Source organism: Piliocolobus tephrosceles, chromosome 10 (assembly GCF_002776525.5).
Source record: "Piliocolobus tephrosceles isolate RC106 chromosome 10, ASM277652v3, whole genome shotgun sequence".
NCBI classification, from domain to species: domain Eukaryota; kingdom Metazoa; phylum Chordata; class Mammalia; order Primates; family Cercopithecidae; genus Piliocolobus; species Piliocolobus tephrosceles.
This window is the reverse complement of record NC_045443.1, coordinates 94,223,254-94,244,778: the sequence shown is the minus strand read 5'-3', so window position 1 is coordinate 94,244,778 and position 21,525 is coordinate 94,223,254. Positions and strand designations below refer to the sequence as shown.

General features: G+C 36.5%; 1 protein-coding gene across 2 annotated transcripts in view; it reads right to left on the bottom strand.

The window, feature by feature from the left end:
• CFAP54 (cilia and flagella associated protein 54) overlaps nt 1-21,525 on the bottom strand; it is a 389,915-nt gene that overhangs the window by 100,794 nt on the left and 267,596 nt on the right. For both annotated transcript variants that reach the window (XM_031936253.1, XM_023206706.3), the window contains 2 exons: nt 7,355-7,528; nt 5,324-5,547 (listed from right to left, as the gene is read on the bottom strand). In XM_031936253.1, the coding sequence (XP_031792113.1) occupies nt 5,324-5,547; nt 7,355-7,528 (398 nt within the window). The remainder of the gene's footprint in view (nt 1-5,323; nt 5,548-7,354; nt 7,529-21,525) is intronic.

Below are 21,525 nucleotides of genomic sequence, written 5' to 3'. Positions count from 1 at the left end.
ATAGATATAGATATAGATATAGATATAGATATAGATATAGATATAGATATAGATATCTATCTATCTATATAGGTATAGATATAGAGAGAGAGATATAGATATATATGCTTCAGAACCCAGTGAACTCAACAAATCTCTTCCACTCTGGTAAGTCTTACAGGATGAAGATCTAGCAGGGAAAATGCCCATGCCACCATTTCAGTCTCAACATCACCACTGTTTCTAGGAACACCTATTTGGTTTCTGGTTTTTTCACTGGTGAATATACTAAGGGTGTGGTTATAAATTACTATTATTTTTCCAATAGTATTTTTTTTTTTTTTGCAATGCCATATGGAAAATAAGACAAATTTTGCTCCAAAGTCTAAAATCCATTCCTCTAAAATCCACTTACTCTGAAAATTTAAAATCCTCCTCTCCTTAAATGAATGTGGCTGATTTGTAAGTTTGGTCCGTGATGAATATGGGCCCAGTTTCTTTTATGTAATTTTGGTCACTGAATGAGGAATCTTCAAGACATATAAATGTATAGAATGCAATTGCCAAGTTGGCAAATTACTTAGTTTTTTAAGGTAACTGAAAAAGCAAAGCATGGTTGCTAATGATCAACAAAACAACAGGCTAGCCATAGAGATAATAATGGTAAAAACAATATTTCAAGTCTAAAAAGGACCGTCTGAGGTTGCAGTGAGCCAATATCACGCCACTGCACTCCAGCCTGGGCGACAGAACGAGACTCAGTCTCAAAAAAAAAAAAAAAAAAAGGACCTTCTTCAATGAAGTGCAAACTACTTTCAATATTAACTTCTTGTTATGCCCAAGATTATAGCATGACAGCTGGGAAGTGGTCCCTCTATTTCAGTCTTTTTGATATCTAAGGCCTGTCAAGGTTTGATGACCAAGGAGTATTTGTCAGTGGCCAGAAAGAAATGCCTGGCATTTCTATAAGGCTTTGTCCTTCCCATTATTTCTGAGCCTATTCAAGATATAATATGACTGTGAATGTAAGTCTTCAAAATAAAATAAAAACGGAAATAAAAACACTGACCTTTCAAGTTGTCTACTGATAAAAGAAAAAATGTTTTGACTGAAAGGTAATATTAAATGTGAAAAGTTTTCTAAATGTCTAGAGACAATCATAAAAGGCTATTATAAACCAGAATCCTTGCTTCTAAAAGCATGACCAAAATACACAATAAGCAAGATTAGCAGGGTTAAACAATCATTTGTAAGTGCTTAATTAAGAGTAATTTTATGTCAGGCAGTTCATCAAAAAAAAAAAAAAAAATTGATTCAAAAAATAATTTCTTAAATTTCTTCATATCTGAGTGAGTGACTTTCAGAGGTTCCGACAACTATTTTAGCAAATACTTCATATTCAGTAACTAGATAAGTATTGAAAAGTAAAAATACCTTTTATTTCAATATGTGCATTGTTTATTAGCACAGCAGTCTAATAATGATAAATTATAAACATAAGTCAATATCAAAATAGGTATTTAATTTTCCATTACCTTTCAAATACTCATTACATATGCTAATTGATGAATTATACACTGAGTATTTTTATTCTATTTTTTTTATTCTTTGAAAGAAATAAAACAACAGGCCTACCAGGAGAACCCTGGTTTGCCACAGTCCTATAAACAATAAAGCAGCTCACGCTAGTCAGATATTTAACCTTACACTGACTGTCACAGGCATGCAGTCCAAGCATGAATAACTCAGCATTACGCACAATTTTAATCATATTCTTTTTGGGGAATCTTTAATGTAACTTGTTTGCCACCTTTGTTTTTCCATCACAAAGCTCCGAAAGACTTCACAACATGCAGAATCACACAACTGATGAGCACAACACAGAGCAATGATTGTTCTGGAAAGGCATCTACTTCTTTGTGGGGGAAAGTAGGTTTAAGTGTCAAATTATGGAACGAGTTTGATTGAAAATAGCCTCCTGAGTGATTAAAGGTTCAAAAATGTTATTATAAAAATCAGCCAAGCTTGGAGTGTGCGTATATATATATATATATATATATAAATCCAAAAGGCTTCATGCTCATTAGCTGTCTACCCCAGTGAAACGAACACATGATGAGGTGGTTTGCACCTGTCAGGCAAGAGACAGTGATCTCCAGAGCTGATTATCCTGGGGAGTGTTAAACTAATTATATCAAAAAAGAGCAAACAGGGTGAAACAACTCTTTGATAACACTGCTGCCATTAGAAATAACACATGTATTTACAATGTATTCAAGCCTGAACATTTGGAGCACAATTTTTGGGAAATGGGTAATGATAGACTGCCCTTAATACTAAAATACTCAAGCAGAGTTCCTTTTAGAATAGTATTTAAGAAATCACACCTATTAGTTTCTGAACTCTTAGATAATATTCACAAGAATAGATCAATTGAAACTATTGTTCGCAGTCTTCCTGTCCTCTGCCTCCTACTCCAAAATGCCTGAGGTATCTGTGACACCTGGCAGTAATCCTCCAAGACAGTCTCAGTTCCCAGGAGGGGTGAATCTGAATCTGGTGTTAGATGGCAACGATGTCATTCTACTCCCACTGAGCGCTTCTGTGTGCAGGGCCAGACATTCACATGACCTTCCCGGCCTGCTCACCTCCTCACTCACTCCTTCCCATGGAGGAGCGTTGCTTGATTGCTGAATCTGGGAAAAAGAACTTTGGGCATGCCTATTTCTGTGCTTTCTTCCTGGGAGTAAAATGTTTGCAGGAAGTGAACACTCTCTGCTCCTCACGTAACAGATTTTAAGGAGCCTCTCCCCAGGTGAGGAGCCTGAAATGACCCAATAATATGAGGCCAGATTAGTAAATCTGTCTACTTTGGTACTCACTACTATGAAGATCATTTCACCAATAAATATAAACCACATCCTATAATATCAACTTCATGACTCCTAAAGATGAGCACTTTTAAATCCCAATCTGTTTTACCCTTTTATCTTATTTCCTGAATGATTTAGAATCTGGGCACAGAATGGGGTTGCTAAGCATAGGGCATGCCACAATATCCCAGTATCTGGGAAGAGAGAGGAAGTCATTTGAAAAATCTTCCAGTGTGCTTTCCATACATTGCACTGAGGGCCACTGCATGACCCCAACTGAGAATCATTTCTTTAACTGGATTCTTAAAAATATCTTAATAGGTCTTTCCACTACTTTTAAAAACTTACAATTTATTAACAGTCATCTGACTCTCTTGAGTAGGGAAGAAATGTTCAAAAGAGTGATGTTTTTAAAAAATGTATAATTATTGGCCAGGTGCGGTGGCTCACGCCTGTAATCCCAGCACTTTGGGAGGCCGAGGTGGGTGGATCACGAAGTCAGGAGATCAAGACCACCCTGGCTAACATGGTGAAACCCCGTCTCTACTAAAAATACAAAAAATTAGCCAGGCGTGGTGGTGGGTGCCTGTAGTCCCAGCTACTCAGAAGGCTGAGGCAGGAGAATGGCGTGAACCCGGGAGGCGGAGCTTGCAGTGAGCTGAGATCGCGCAACTGCACTCCAGCCTAGGCGACAGAGCAAGACTTCGTCTCAAAAAAAAAAAAAAAAAGTATAATTATCTACCCAAAAGGTTGCTATATTCTAGTAGGATAAGATAAGCAAGGGTCACCATTCTGGAACAAGCCACATTATCAGTTCTCTGGGAACTTCTCTGGGAGAGCTGGCAACAGTAACATGAATATATCTTATATGGGAAAATCTATAGCTATAAAAATTAAAGAGTTCAATGGTAAAGTCCAAAGTAGAGATAATTCAAAATTCATCAGTGATTTTTTTTTCTAGTTTTGAAAGAATTCTGTACAACTTATTCATTTCACAAATATGTATTGGAAGCTTGCAATATGCTATGTCCACTTGAGTTTTCTACAAGAATCTCCAATTCTGTATCTACAAAGCAGAAAAATGCGCTCATCCTCCTGCCTCCCCTGTATGTGCTAATGATGTCACCATGCACTAATGATCACAGATAGAAGTTTCAAATGGTACAAGAGGCTCTAGTCATTTCCTCTTCACTTTCCAGGTCCAAAGAGTCACAAAACTGTTGTTGTTGTTTTCAATGTTACTTAAGCAAATATGTTTTACAGCCATCTCTTCCTTTCCATTCTTGTGTCATAAGCTTCATAACTTCATCACCTGTCTCTTAAATAACTCACTTTTTCAGGAGGCTGAGACAGGAGAATCGCTTGAACCTAGGAGGCAGAGGTGGCAGTAAGCCAAGATCACACCACTGCACTCCAGCCTGGGCAACAGAGAGAGACTCTGTCTCCCAAAAAAAAAAAAAAAAAAAAAAAAGCCTCACTTTTTCATCTATCCTTTGCCAATCAGCCCTATTGAAAGTAAAACTAAGATGTACTAATTTTCACATTATTTCTGCTAGTATTAATCCTGCCATTTTCTCTTAAAAAACATCTCTGAAATAAAGTAACTTTCCTCTGTTTTAACCCTGTCACTGTTTCTCTACCACCACACTAAGACTATATGTACAGGGACTATGCTTTATCCATCCTTTGTTTCTCCACCAACTAAGAGTGTCTCTGGCACATAGTAGGTATTCAACATAGGTTAGCTGAATATCAAATTTCAAATACATATTCTTATTTTTAAATAAGATCCTTTACTTTTTCAGTATCTTTTATCACATTCATTTTGGAAGTTTATCCAAAGTACTATTATTCAAGACTTTAGTAGCTTTAATTTTTTAAAATCTCCATTTATATTCCTCTTTCTATGTCTCTACAATCAGTATCTTAAAATGTTTCCATATTACATATCTTGGGAAAATGTATCCAATTTAATAACACTTTTCCAAATAAAAAGCCTTTGCACTTTTATTTTAAAGTGTTACCTCTATTATTTATTCACACTCACGATTGCAAAAAGTACCCACAATGAAGAATTTTTATCACGCATTTAAAACCAAGGTACAGAAATTGGGCACGGATTTAGACACTCTCAGTCTAGCTTTCTTATAGGGTGATGATACTGAAATTTGTGTAACTTCTTGGCAAAATGGTCGCTTGAGAGACGCTGTTTTGTGCAGGAATACAGAGACTTCTGAGGCACTATAAAAGACTTATGAAAACAAGACTGAACAATTGAAATGTGAACTGTCCTAAAATCCCAGGATGTTTGGTTGGCCTCTCCACATGGCAACACAGGAAAGAGCCTTCCCTAGAACTGTGAGGGAACTAGAAATCTTTGTGCAGCATGGAAGCTAATGTGCTTCCTTCTGAAATATAAGGATGATTCCAATAAGTTTTATGTAAACATATGATATTTCAAAACACGTTACCTTGGCAGATGATTCACGTAATTCTTTTTCTGAAAGAGGGGGATTTTCCAGTTGACAAAGAAGTTCTTTTGGAAATTCATCAATACAAGAAGAAGAATACAGCTGTAAGAATTTTTTAAGGAAAAAATGCACTTCTTTCTGGCGCAAAATCAACTCAGAGTTGTAAACGGATGTGAGAAGTGTATCATCTGGCAAAGAAATTCCAGATACTGGTGTTGCAGATGCTTAAGAAAGAAAAATACCTTAGTTTAGGTTAATGTTAGAAAACGGGATGATCTCAATATTGTTGGTATTTGCTCACTAACCACTATCTTTACATATTCTCACCTCCACGAAAGGCTGCCAATGACTTTCCTCTGTTTTTAGGGCTTATACACTAATGGAATTGTTTCTTGCCACGGAAGGAAAGAAAACTTCAGGCCAGGTGCAGTGGCTTATGCCTATAATCCTGGCACTTTGGGAGACTGAGGTGGAAGGATCACCTGAGGTCAGGAGTTTGAGACCAGCCTAGCCAAAACAGTGAAACCCTATCTCTACTAAAAATATAAAAACTAGCTGGGCATGATGGCACATGCCTGTAATCCCAGCTACTCAGGAGCCTGAGGCAGGAGAATCACTTGAACCTGGGAGGTGAAGGTTGCAGTGAGCCAAGATTGCACCACTGCACACCAGCCTGGGTGACAATAAAAAAAAAAAAGATTAAAAAAAGAAAATTTCAGAAGCACATGAGGCTAATGATTAGTTTTAGGTATTAACAATGGTGCCACATATTCCATGTACCTATTTTCTTTTGGGTTCCCCCTAAAACAGATTCTAAGGTAAGAATTTGTAGACAGTTTACTTGAAAAGTCATTTCAAGAAGCACAAGTGAGGGAGTGGATAAAATGTGACAGAGAAAAGAAAAAGAGCCAATAAGCGCAAGTAAATGAGTGTGTTACAGCCTTGGGCAGTGAGGGCTCAGTCCCACTGGGGACCTTCTAACAAACCACGTACAACTATCCCATCGAGAGTCTGAGAAGCTGGTATGTTTATCTAGGAGCTCCCTACCTCAATAGTTGAAGGTTACTCCTGTGCCTGTGGAAACCCTGTCTGCGGGCTGGTCAAACCTCAGTAGCTTCAAAGAAAGCCCAGGGCAGAAAAGCAGTACGACATGGCACTTGTGGTGGGAAGTGCCAGCAGGTGAATTCAGAGGTGATCAGAGTGGCTGAAGGGCAAGGGATCACCAGAGCTGGCTGCACTGGCTCTTCTTCATGTCCTTTCCCTCTGAACTTCCCTTGTTCTAGCCCTCATCACCATGAACCTTTTTGTCCTGACACCTTTCAGAGGGCTTGTTAGTTCCTGGTAACTGTGCTTAGCAACTCTGTGACTCAGCCTATTTGCCCTGCTGGTTTCCCCATCACTGTGTCCTGGCATGGGTCAAATTACCTATTCTGACTGTTTGCACTGATGGGTAACACTGGATCACCAACATCATGAGCACAGATAAAACAACAATGTCACACAATCACAAGGGGGACTGATGTGAAGCAGATTTTATCAGTTTTTCTGGATATTTTTTAGATAGCACCAATGATTTAAAAAAAAAAAAAAAAACTCCATGGAATTAATATCCCATCTGAAGTCTTGCATTTCTTCCCTTTGACACACTGGCTACTGGACCACTCTTTCTCTAAAGCCAAAACATCATCTTGTTCATATCATAAACTGTCACATTGGAATCACTAGTTCCTAACTGCTCTGAGCCACGGACCACTTTGGCAGTGGTCTTAGAAAGCCTCTGGATGCCTCCTTATCATAATGTTTTTAAACATATGAAATAATATATAGAGAATTTCTAAAGAAACCAATTACATTGAAATACTATTCTATCCAAAAATGCATGTATCCCAGGTTAAGAACCCGTGAAATTTTCATCTTCTGATGACAGTCACTCAGAAAGATGTCAAAGTATTTTATAATTCTCAACAAGAAACACGACTTAAACAGGAATTAGAAAGAAATATGTTCTCTCTTAACACATCAAAAACCTACCTAGCAGTTTGCTCAGATTATTAATCCTCTGAAGGTGAATATAGTAGCGCAGTAGAAGGATCCATGTAATATCCACTTTGGTCTGAGTCTTTTTTCTACCATCTGTGCTGTCACACACATCATCATTTTGGTACAAAAATGTACAGGAAGTCTGGAAGAGGACTTGGTAGTTGTCTGAAAGTGAAAAACTTTTTTTTGTAATACAATGTTATGCTTTCCTTGAAAAACAAATAACGAACAGAAAAAAAGCACAGCTCATAAAGGAAATGCTGACACGATACTACGTTCAATAAAAGTCTTTTGCATCATGCAGACACCAAACACCAAGTTAAAAGACCAACCACAGACTGAGAAAAAGATATTTAATATATATATGTGAATTATCCTTCTCTAATATGTGAAAACACCTTGTACCAATCAACAAACAAATGTCAAGCAACACAATTTCAACAGGCAATTCATAGAAAAAGTGGGCAAAGAATATCAACAGGCAATTCATAGAAAAGTAAACCCAAATGACCAAAATTTTTAGCATCACTAAAAATTAGAAAAAGGCAAATTAAAATGAATTACCATTTCATATCCCTTAGGAACTGATAGATACCAAAATCTGAAAATAATAAATATTGGTAATAATGTGAAGAAATTGGAATGTTCACACATTACTTGTGAGGGCAACTATTTGGAAAGCAATTTGGCAAGATCTAAGAAAACTGAAAATGCAGATACCCAAAAATGTGTACCAAGAGGTTTGCACAAAGTACTGTTTGCAATATTAAAAAAAGGAAACTTTAAAATATAAACAGGAGTCTAATCATTTGAAGCCATTTAAAGTGAATGAATTAGATCTATATGGGAGAAAATACAGTGTGGAATCTCAGTTCAGATCCCAGCTGTACACTCACTAGTGTGTGACCTTGAATCTCTCTGTGCCTTGGGCCTCTCTGGGCTTTTGATTCTCCTCTCCTCCCCTCTCCTCCTCTCTCGTCCCCTCTCCTCCCCTCCTCTCTCCTCCCCCCCGCCCTTTTTTTTTTTTTTGAGATGGAGTTTCACTTTTGTTGCCCAGGCTGGACTGCAATGGTGCAATCTTGGCTCACTGCAACCTCCTGCTCCCGGGTTCAAGCGATTCTCCTGCCTCAGCCTTCCGAGTAGATGGGATTGCAGGCATGTGTCACCACGCCCAGATAATTTTGTAATTTTGTGTTTTTATTAGAAACGGGGTTTCTCCATGTTGGTCAGCCTGGTCTTGACCTCCCAACCTCAGGTGATCCGCCTGCCTCGGCCTCCCAAAGAATTGGGATTACAGGCATGGGCCACTGCGCCTGACCTCTTACTTTTCTTTAAAATGGGCATTATAAGAGTAATGATGGATAGATCCTGACAACATATAATGAGTCAGCACAGGTTCCAGGCGATATAGAGTATGATACCATTTGTGTAAGTTTGAAAACAATATGATTATTTGTATCATTTACATGCAAATAAATAATATTTGATTAGAATAGTGGTTGTCTCTGGGAAGCGATAAAAGGAAGACAAATAGAATCTTCTATGGTTAATGGCCTATGCATGTTTTCTTGAATAAGATGAATCTCTACACACTCACCATCCACCTTGGAATACAAATTCCCAGTACTTTGGGAGTATCTTATAAGCCTCTCTCTACTTCCATTTCTCTCTCACTGCCTGACCTTATGTCCCAGAAATAATCACTATCCAAAACTTTGTGTTACTAATCCCTTATCTGTCCTTTACTCTTTAAACATATACATTACATAACATGTAATAAATAAAACATTGTTAACTTTATCTTTTTAGAACTTTATAGGAAGAGAATCATATTGAGTGCATTTATCTATTATTTTCTTTTTCCTTTAAACACTAGGCTTTGAAAATTCATCCAGGCTAATGCAGGTAGATGTTATTCACTTTTTTTTTCTGTTATTATGTAGTATTTCAGTATAGGAATATATCACAATTCATGCATCTATTCTACCATTGATGGACATGTGATTTCTTTCTAATTTTGTTTTATTTTGGTCTTTACTGTTATGAACAAGGCTGCTATAAATTTTGAGTACATATTGTCTGGCGCATACGTGCACAAATTACCTGGAGGTGGAATTAGTAGGTTGTTCTTTTTTAGGTGTCTTTTGATCAATCTTGCCTTTTGTCCTTTTATATAAATTTTGACCAATCTTGCCTTTTGTTCACTTATATAAATTTTAGCATCAGTTTGTCAAATTCCACAAAATAGAACCTATTACTAAACTACATTAAATCTAGCAATCATTTTTAGAATACTTGGCATTTATCAATACTGAGCCTTCTTAACTATAAACATGGTATGTTTTCTTGTCTCTTTCAATGAAATTTTACAATTGTTTCACAACTTTCATTAGATTAGTCCCTAAAGGTCTTATGTTTTTTTGTAGTTACTGTAATAACATCTTTTAAAAATACATTTTCTGTTAAAAATGTATAGAAATAAAATCTTACATCCAGCAACCTTGCTAAATATTTTTTATTGCCTATACATCTTGGGAAGTTTCTATGTGAATAATCTGTAGTGAAAGATGGATTTTTTTCTTCTTTCCCATTATTTGTACTTCTTATTTCTTTTCCTTATATTATTCTGCAGGGTAGGACTTCCAGAACAATTGTGAATCAAAGTAACAGTAGCATTTTCTTACTCTTGATTTTAAAGGTAATAGTTTTAGCATTTGAATATCGATTATAAATATAGTTGGCATGTCTTCCCACTTGTAACTTTTTCAAATTAATATTTTTTAATTCCCAGTTTTAGAATCATAAATGGTTGTTGAATTTTATTGAATTTTTCTGTACCTATTTGAGATGATTATTATTTTTCTCTTTCAATCTATTAAAGTAGTGACTTAGTTCAACAGATTTTCTGATGTTGAATTACATTTGCATTTCTGGAAATAATCCAATTTGACATGATGTGTCTTTTAATATGCTGCTTATTTTGATCAAAGTCAAACATTTACATAATCAAAAATAAAATTCCCTCTCCCAGAGACAAGCATTTTTAACCATTTGTACTTCAGTTCTTCTAGCAGTTAGTTCCAACTCTTAAAATAATTTCCTTATAGCATTTTCCTAAACTATCAGTTTTAGAAAATATATCTAGTGACTTTTTCTGTGACAGATGAAACATGAGCTCATAAAACCATTCCTCTTTACTTCAAAATGTTTATAGTTATATCACCATTTTTAGTTCCCCTATTTTTATACATCAACAATGTTCTAAAAGCTCTTTCAGGTTCCACCAAATATAAGTCATATCTCTTGATGTCTTCCCTCGTATTCTAATAGTACCTGCATCCCTTTATGGCCTTCTGCTTGCTGGGCTTTCTATTTCCAAAGTTGGTAACATTTACATTCTGTTCTATACTCATAACAAACCCTTCATTGTTTTGTCAATAAGTTGAAAATCAATAAATAATACATTATTATGATTGTATAGGAATTGTTTGCTTCAATATGATTAAATTACTTTCACTAAGGGTCACTGTCAAAACTTGTGACCCACAAAGGGTAAAATTCTCAGCATAAAGGTCAAATGGATCGTTTTTACTCACACCACTCTCTAAATCAGGTCATATTCTAATTCACTTCATATTTGGACCATGAATACTTAAAGAATATTTTTCCCTAGAATTTCTGAATGTCTTTTCTTCCTTGTTGAGAGAAGTAATATTTGCACTCTTCACCATATTCCTAATATTATCTAGCTTTTTAGTCATTCTATCTGCTGCCTAGAATCCATTCATGCTATCGGAGACATACTTGAGATCACAAACTTGCCACTCCAGTTTGTACTGATGTATTTCTAGACTACTGCATAGCTGGCAACTCTGATGGCCCTTTCCTCTCTTCCTCTTTCTTTCTTTTTTCTATATTACATCTGCTTCTTTCTTCATTTGCAACTCTGTGTGCTAGGGTGCATTCCCAAGTAACTTCTTTTTAAAAAGTTCACCAAAAGTTAACCACTGGCATCTTTACAAGGCCCTTGTACTTAATTGATCATTTAGTGAAATATATAATTTTAGTTGACACTCATTTTTCCCTTAAACTTCAAAGGCCTTGCTCTGTGGCTTTCCAGCATCTACTATTGCTGGTGAGAAGCCTGATGCTAGTCAAATTCTCATTCCTTTCTTGTTGGCCTGAACTTCCCCATCTGGAATATTTTTTGTCAATTCCTCGTTATCTGTGATTATTTAAAATTTCATTCTGGACCTAGGTCTAGTCGTTTTCATTCATGCTGCTTGGAACACAACAGGCCTTTTTAACTTGAACTGATCTCTGTTCAATCCTGCAAATTATTCTTGTTTTTGTTTCTGTAATGATCACCTCCTATTTTTTCCTTTATCTCTATCTTGAATATCAGTTAGTTGAAAGTTGAAAATTCTTTGCTGAGTCAGTCCTTTTCTCTTTCTCTCTCCCTCTCCTCTCTCTCACCCCACATAGTGGACACTTGATTTATGACAGATGTAACACTGCAGTGTTGTAAAGAAGGGGTTTTTAAAAATACACTGTTCTGGGTTAAATGTGTATACATACAGAAAAAAGTTAATATTAATTTCAGCCTCACACCACACACAAAAATAGACTCTGGGTGAACTGTAGATCTAAATGTGAAAGATTAAAAATGATAAAAACATAGAAGGTACCTTTATGATTTTTGTTTAGGAAAAGATTTCTGAAGCTGAACACAAAAAGCATACAAACCATTATAAGGATTAATTAATTTGGCATAAAAATCATAAACTTTGGATAATCAAAAGAAACTACTACTGAATAAAAAGGTAAAACAAAGAATGGGAAAAGATATTTGCAATAATCTACCAAAGGGTCATATCCAGAGTATATCAAGAATGCCCCCATATCTCTAAATCAAAGACAGAAAACTCCCAGGAAAAGCAGACATCATTTGAGAAAAAGTTCACACCCCAAAACTATGCAAGAGCCAATGTACCATATATAATAGTGTTCAATCTCTTTTGGCATCAAAATAAATTTCAAATTAAGACCACTTAATCTTAATTGCAATCTGGACTACTGCATAGCTGGCAACACTGAGGGCCCTTTCCGCTCTTCCCTTCTTTTTTCTGTATTACATCTACTTCTTTCTTCATTTGCAACCCTGTGTGCTGGGGTTCATTCTCAAGTAACTTTCTTTTTAAAAAGTTCACCAAAAGTAAACCACTGTAGTCTTTACAAGACCCTGTACTTGATTGGTCATGCAGTGAAATATATAATTAATATACATGTTAATATATAAATTAATATATAAATAATAAATACATAATTAATATAAGATTTCATGTAGTGAAATCTTAATTGCAATTAAGATTAAGTGGTCTTCTTGGCAATACCCACTAAAGCTAAAATCATCTATGTCTTATGACCAGCAATTCCACTCCTTGGCATATTATAAAAACACATACATCTGTGCACAAAAATGTCACATAAAAATATATTCATAGCAGCATTATTCATAACCCCAAATGTTTACCAACAGTAGAATGGACACTCAATTGTGCTATTATGCCCACCAAAAGAAAGAATCACACAAACATAAGGGTGAACAGAAGTCAGACAGAAAAGAATACAGACTATATGATTTCATTCATACAAAATTCAAAAGCTGGCCAAACTAACCTATCCGTTACAAATCAGAAAGAAGAGAGGTTACTAGGGGCCAGAAGGGAACACGATGTAGACTTCTGGGGTGCTGGTCTTATTCCATTTCTTGACCTAGTGATGGTTACATGGGTGTTTCCTTTGTGATAATTAATGAAGCTGTAAATTCATAATTTGTGAGGTATTTTTGTTTTTTGTTTTTTGAGAGGGAGTTTCACTCTTGTTGCCCAGGCTGGAGTGCAATGGCATGATCTCGGCTCATTGCGACCTCTGCCTCCTGGGTCCAAGAGATGCTCCTGCCTCAGTCTCCTGAGTAGCTCGGATTACAGGTGCCTGCCCCCACGCCTAGCTAATTTTTGTATTTTCAGTACAGATGGGGTTTCACCATGTTGGCCAGGCTGGTCTTGAACTCCTGACCTCAGGTGACCTGCCCACCTTGGACTCCCAACGTGCTGCGATTACAGGTGTGAGCCAGCGCGCCTGGCCATGATTTGTGTTCTTTTCCGTATATATTGTATAATAGAGTAAAACGCTTAGTTCTTAAAAAACAATTTTGCGGTGACTTCCAATCTGAAGACGTTCATATAATATTGGCAAATCCCTTTTTCCCCTGAAAATTATCCCAAAACAACAAAGAAAACAAATAACAAAAACACAAATTCCATTTTCAGTAAATCAGAGAAGAGCTAAAAATCCTAAGCCACAAAATGTGTGGAATAATGCCCAAGGCAGTTGTTATCAAGCAGAATGTACAAAGAAGGATGCAGGTGATGCTACTAAGATGTAAATCTCAGGAAGAAATTGCAAAGTATACTTCTTGATGAGGAGCTGTGCATTTTTGAATAGTAGTATAGTGACAGTCAAGTTGAAGAATTGTTTTGAGACCAATTGTTCATAGTTTAAAGAAAAAAGATTTTAAAATTGTAAACCTATATGTGATGAGCCAAAAAAAAATTATTTGTTGCAGCCTTTCAAACTAAAAGCTAGATAAACGCATTAGAGAAATGTACACAAAAACCTAGAGACTAATAAAATTTTATATAGTTGATACTGATGAATGCACATTCTGAGGTCTAAGACCAAAATATTCCATTTGCAGTAATCACCCATGGACAAAAATTTAGTCGATGAAATCATGGCACTTTCCAGTAATAAAATAACTTGTTAGATTTTAAATGTAGCTGCAAACATAAAGACTCAGTTCATAACTCATCTGCAAAATTATACTTTTGCCTTGTAAATGGCTGAAAACTTTTTAAAGAAGCATGCTTAGATTACCTTTTGTTTTTATTTTTAAAATTTGTATGAGTACATAACAGATGTACTACAAATGGCTCACATTTACAGATGTGGCTAGACTTGCAGTTTTGCTTATATTTGTCTAACAGTATCAGCATACACTATTCAAAGAAGATCTCTTCCTATGTGAATGATTGGCAACTTTTTTTTAATCTAATGGTCTATCCTGGAACACCTGTGTTAGCATTTGGCATTGATGGCACAAAAGCAATGGTAAATTTAATGGCCAGTGCCTTAGCAGGCATGTAGGAAGGTAGTGGCACCAAACCATCCTAGCAGTGCTTGCATTCTTCATTGCCATGCCCTCACAGTAGAATGAACACATTGATTTAAATGTCAGTTTCATTTAAGAATATCCTTGATAGGGCGGGCGCAGTGGCTCACACCTGTAATCCCAGCACTTTGGGAGGCCAAGGCGGGTGGATCACCTGAGATCAGGAGTTCGAGACCAGCCTGACCAACATGGAGAAACCCCGTCTCTACTAAAAATACAAAATTATCCAGGCGTGGTGGCTCATGCCTGTAATCCCAGCTACTCGGGAGGCTGAGGCAGGAGAATCTCTTGAACCCGGGAGGTGGAGATTGCAGGGAGCCGAGATCGCACCATTGCACTCCAGGCTGGGCAACAAGAGCAAAACTCCATCTCAAAAAGTAAAAAGAATATCTTTGATGAAGCAGTAAAAGTTGTTAATGTTATTAACTATTGACCCTTGAGCACACACCTTTTTCATCTTTTCTGTGATAAAATGGGAAGCACACAAAAAGCACTCCTGCTGCATACTAAAGTACAATGGCTGTCTCCAGGAAACGCACTTCAGTGATTCTTTGAGCTGCAAACTGAATGACTACTTTTACTTTTTTTTCATGGACAGCCATTTTTATTGAAAGAACAGCTGACAAGACAAAGTGTTTTCAGACTTAGGTAGGAGGCAAACATTTGTTCAAAATTGAAAGAGGTATACCTGACTTCCAGGGAAATAACTGACAGGTGTGCTGCCAAAGATAAAATTCAGGTTTTGAAGTAACGGAAAACTTATATCTACCACTATGAACGTTTCAATACTTAGAATTTTCTGATAGGAATTGCGGTGATATTTTCACATGTTTTATATTGTTCAATAAAATGTATACATGTTTAGAAGACCTGCATATTTGAAGTCCATATTTTCCAAATGCATAATAGACACTGTTACAAAATCATGCATGGGTAAAAGATGTCATTCAATTACAAGACAGACTAATGTATTTTGATATAACAGAGTTCAAAAAATTTAATGATATAGTTTCAGATTCTACTTTGGAACTAACTTTTAAGAAACTACCACTTATCCAGTTCTGGTTTAGTTTCAAAGAAGACTATCGATAATTATCTGAAAAGGCTGTTGAAATACTCCTCCATTTTCTAACTACATATCTGTGTGAGGCTGGATTTTTTTTTTAATTAGTTCAACCAAAACATCACATTGCAGCAGATTGACTGCAGAAGTAGGTATGAGAATTCAACTATCTTTTATTGAGTCAGACATTAACGAGATCTGTAATATGTTATTTATGTTAACTTGTAATGAGTTTATTACTATTCTTTTTAAATTAGTTAATAAACTTCAATTTTTTAGCTTTAATTTCTAACAGAACTGTATGTTTTCTATACTAATAGATTTGTCTACTTATTTTACCTAAAGTAAATCTGGGTAAATTATATTTTCCCAGGAAATTACAAGTTGCATAGAAGTTTTCAAATTTGCTTAAAGTTGAACCAAAAAATCTTTAAAAATTTAATTTCTTAAAATCAATGATTACTTTTTTCTTATCATTTGTGAGAGGTTTTCTTTTTGCTATAACTAATTTTCCTGAAAAAGTTGGCTAATAGTTTTTCCCCTAAAATTACAACTTTCTAATTTTATTGGTTTTGTTTCCTAATTTAATGTATACATATTGTAAAGTTATCTGAAATAATAACATCAAACATACCCCACATATCAATACATTTACATTTAAATCACCTATTACAAGAAAAATACTGTCAGGCCTTATAAGAAAGAAAACCCAACTCTATGCTCTATATAAAAGCATATTTAAAATAAAATTATTTCAACAGTTTGAAAATAAAAACATGGGAAAATGTGTAGCAAGAAAATGTAAACCAAAAGAAAGCAATATTTGTGATCTCAGTACTAGGCAAGGTAGAATTATGGCCAAAAAGTGAAACAAAAGTCGGGACCTTTATAATGTTAAAGGGTGTCATTCACAATAAAGATATAATACTTAAGAATATTCACAGTCCAAGTAACATCTTGTCAATAAAAACAAAAACTAGAGATATAAGAGGAGGAACAAGTATGTGAGCAGCAGAGGACCTCTGTTCACCTTGTCCAGGTGTTGTCAAACTCTAGCCCATGGGTGAAATCTGGCCACACATGTTTACGTGGGACTCATGAGCTAAAAATGGTTTTTACATTTTTAATGGTTGGAAAAAAATTAAAAGAATAACATTTTGTGTTACACGATAATCATATGAAACTTAAATGTCAATGTCCATACTGAAGTTTTTTTTTGGGTGGGGGACGGAATCTCACTCTGTTGCTCGGGTTGGAGTGCAGTAGCGCCATCTCAGCTCACTGCAACCTCCGCCTTCTGGGTTCAAGCGATTCTCCTGCCTCAGCCTCCCTAGTAGCTGGGATTACAGGTGCCTGCCACTATGCCCAACTAATTTTTTGTATTTTTAGTAGAAACGGGGTTTCACCATGTTGGCCAGGGTGATCTCGAACTCCTGACCTCATGATTCGCCCGCCTCAGCCTCCCAAAGTGCCAGGATTACAGGCGTGAGCCACCGCGCCCAGCCCACAGTAAAGTTTTAATGGAACACAGCCATGTTCATTCATTCACACTGTGACTATGGCTACTTTCATGCTACAACAGCAAGTTGAGTATGTTCAGCAGAGACGATAAAGACTTAAATAAGTAGACTTAAATATTTACTATCTGACTATTTACAGAAAATAATTGGTGACTACAATCTTATTCATGGATGATCAAGTGGAGAAAAATACCTAAGGATAATAAAGTAAATATAGTGGCATCAATAACCTCTGTACATAAAAACAACTAATAGAAATAATTTTTTGAATTACAATACAATAAGAAGACAACATCTCTAAAAATAAACCTAACCAGAAAAATACAACATTTATTTGAAGAAAATGTTAAAACGCCCTAAGGGATGTGAACTAGAAAATACAAAGGGCATATAATATTCTTGGTTAAGATCTTTCAGTAGAATAAAAATGTAAGTTATTTCTAAGTTAATGTCTAAATATAACATAATCTCAATAAAAATACAGCAGGACTTTGCTATTACGTACACACAGATGTATGTAATAGCAAAAGAGTAGAAACAACATAAATAGCTATTTTTTTGAACTAGACAAGCTGCTTCCAGACTTAACACACAAAAAAGCCACAAAAGACAATTCTGAAAAGAGAGAGTAATTAATGAGGACTTACCCTTATATGAAGTATATTATTATAAGGTTACAAAAATTTAAAAAAGTATTGAAGCCAGAATGGACAGACCAATTAGAACTGAAAGAAAAGTACAGAAATAGGGTAGCCATCTGGAAAAATTAAATTTATATCCACTTGTCACACTTTACATATTCCAAATAGATTTCTGTGAGTTATTTAAAGAATCTGAGTAGGGAGGACTTTTCTAACTATGACAGAAATTCAAAATCTATCAAAAAGATTAATAATTTCTACTATACAGAAATAAAAAACTTCTTCATGAAACAGAACTATCATGTAAAATGTTAAGTAACAACTGAAAAATTAGAAAGATATATTTACAAATATCACAACTAAGATGTTGATTTTCATAATAAAGGACTTCTACAAATACTTAAAGGCCAAATTTTTTTAATGGGGAAAGATTATGAGCAGAGAGTTCACAAAAACATGTTCAACCTTTGTCCTCACCAGAGATGTGCAAATTAAATCTGAACCTTTTGTTCTCCCACCATGTCAACAAAAGTTTAAAAAAGGTTTATAATGTACCTTTGTCAGCAAGGGTGTTGAAAAAAGACCATTTATTAACTGCTGACAGGAGTACAAAGTGGCATAACCTTTTTGGAATGATTTTGGCAAAAATTACCAAATTTACAAATGAAACTACCCTTTGATCTAGACATTTGCTTTATGGGAATTGACCCAATAGATATACTGGCCTATGTACAAAATGATATAAATGTATAAGATGTACAGATATATGTAAGAGCAAAAGAGTAGAAACAAGACAAATAGCTAGCAAAAAGAGACGAATGATTTTAATTATGCTGTACCTATATAAAGGAATATTATACAGCCATAAAAAAGCTGCTTACGTGATGATTTGAAAAAAATGTCGATACATTTATACTAATTTAAAGAAAAAAGAGCAAGGAGCATTATTATGTGTGCAATTATACCACTATTTGTATTTTTATGGGAAAAATCTGTCAATGTATCAGTGTATATACCAGGTTGGTTCACTCAACATCTGTCTTAACCTCCAAATGTGCTGTTCTATACTGTAGAAATTATGAAGATAAAAATGACACTTCCCCGATTTCCTTGCAACTATTGTCCTGGATGGGATTTTAGGTATTATAAATTCAGTGCATTCATGCAAAACTTGGAGGTGGAACTGGGTTAAGTGGTGAAGGGGACAGGTGATTAAAGGTATCTCTTCGGCTGGTGTGATTCTGGCAGAGGAAGTGTGGTTCTTAAGCCTACAGCTGAACAGAGGCTTTCTACCTTGCAGACAAATTCCTGATCTACAGTTTCCTTTAGAGGAAATAAACAAAAGCTGCGCCTTGGTGGTCCAGTTACATGTGTCTTAGCCATTTCTGGACACTTATCCTAGAAACTGTTTCTTTGGCTCTCCCATTGACTTTGAAAGTCCTTTGATAAATCTCATTCTATTTGAATGAACTGGAGTTCATTCTGACCTCTACCATGGAACTCTGACAGTTGATATAAGCACGTAATATCTCTGGTGGGGAACATAAGAAAATGACTCTGGTAGGCAGAATGATGGTCCCCTAAAGATGTTCATGTCTAATCCCCAGAATCTGTGAATATGTTAGATTACAGGGCAAAGGAGAATTAAGATTACAGACCAAGCTGGGCATGGTAGCTCACGCCTGTAATCCCAGCAATGTGGGAAGCCAAGGCATGTGGGTCACCTGAGGTCAGGAGTTTGAGACCAGCCTGGCCAACATGGTGAAACCCTGTCTCTACTAAAAAAACAAAAATTAGTTGGGCATGGTGCTGGGTGCCTGTAATCCCAGCTACTTAGAAGGCTGAGGCAGAAGAATCATTTGAACTCAGGAGGTGGAGATTGCAGTGAGCTAAGATTTTGCCATTGCACTCCAGCCTGGGCAACAAGAGCAAAACTTCGTCTCAAGAAAAAAAAAAAAAAAGATTTCCGACCAATCACCTATCAACTGACTTTGAGATAAGGAGATTAGCCTGGGTTATCCAGGTGGGCCTAATGTAATCACAGGGTCTGCATATGCAGAAACGAAGTCAGAGGAGTATGTTTCCGGGTCAGAGAGATTTGGAGATGCTACACCGCTGGCTTGGAAGATAAAGGGAAGGGCCATGAGCCATGGAATTCAGGTGGCCTCTAGAAGCAGGGAAACGCAAGGAAACAGATTCTCCCTCAGAACTTTTAGAATAATGTATCCCCGGTGACACCTGAATTAGCCCCATAAGACCTGTTTTGGACTTCTGACCTCCAGAACCATAAGACAATAAATTTGTGGTAATTCGTTATAGCACGAATAGGACACTAATAGACTGGTAATTGATTGCTTCTGGGGGGAACTGAGAACTGGACACCTGCAGAGAGGATGGAAAGATACCCTTTTGTATCGTTTGAGTTTTGATTCTTGAGAATAAATTACCTATTCAAAAAATTGAATTAAACTAAAAGGAAAAAACACTCCATACATATTTGACCAATGTAATCCGGTCATTAATGCTGCAGAGAAAAACTAAGAACAGTTCAATGTTTGTTCCTTTTTATTCTAACTGAATATTACAATTATTTTCTCTTCCTAATCCAAAGATGTTACCAGAGTTTGTCCAGATACAATCTGTACTATAATCATCTTCAGAAGAATTGGGGAGGATGGAAGAAGAGTCGCTTATGCCCTGCATGGAGGAGGATCCCTTTGCAATAGCTTCCTATCAGCCCAGGCCAGAGCTCCCTGATTCTGGGCCAGTATTTAAAATGCCAGTTTCCATGTATCATTCAGGTGGTGTGAATTACAATCTTACGACCTAAGTGGGTTTTAATGTGGGCACTTGTCACGTTTCCCTGAATCTACTCAAGCCAGTGGACAGTGTATTTCCAGTCCTCAGTTTCTGGAGAAGCCCATTCTGAATCCCCATTTATACAGTTATCTCGTTTCTGACTTTCCCTACCTGCAGGGCCCTCTTTCCCGACTGCTCCATGAGTCTGGTACTGAAGTCCCAGTTCCATCTGTTAAGGCCTAATTCTAATCCCTCTCCAGTGAAGTCCTCAGGTTCAGGCCCTGCCACAAATCCCCAATTTGCTTTGGCAATTTGGAATTTTCCTTTCCTGGTTTCAAGCTCAGCTACCAATTAAAACAATTTTTGTACTATTTACCCACCACCATTATGTGTTTGGATTGGGTAGGGCAGAGGCATCGCTCACGTCAGCTCCATCCAAGCAGTCCACAGGCTGACTAGAAGCATCAATTCTGCATTTTGAGTTCCTGGCAATACTTGTTTATCACACCCAACATAAAGCTTAACAGCACAGCCTTTAGAATTGGATAGATCAGGATTTGAATTAGTAGTGGAATAGCACGCAAGTTACATAACCTCTCTGAATGAGCACCTTGCCTCATTTATAAATGTGCATAATGACACTCCCACAGGATTTTCCTGAAAATAAATGAAATCAAGTAAGACAGTGCTGGCACACAGCATCAGGTGCCACTCATCCCATTATTATCTGGTACTTCCTGAGTCATTGCTTTCTGCCGTTGTGTAATGGCCTGGGCCCTGCTAAGGGTAGCAAACAATCTTGTTATGTCTCCTCCAGTTCAGTGAAGGGTAGATCTATCTCTCAGTCTCCAGGACAGCATTCCACTGTGCTCTTCTGAGAATGTTTTCTCTCACATGAGCCATTT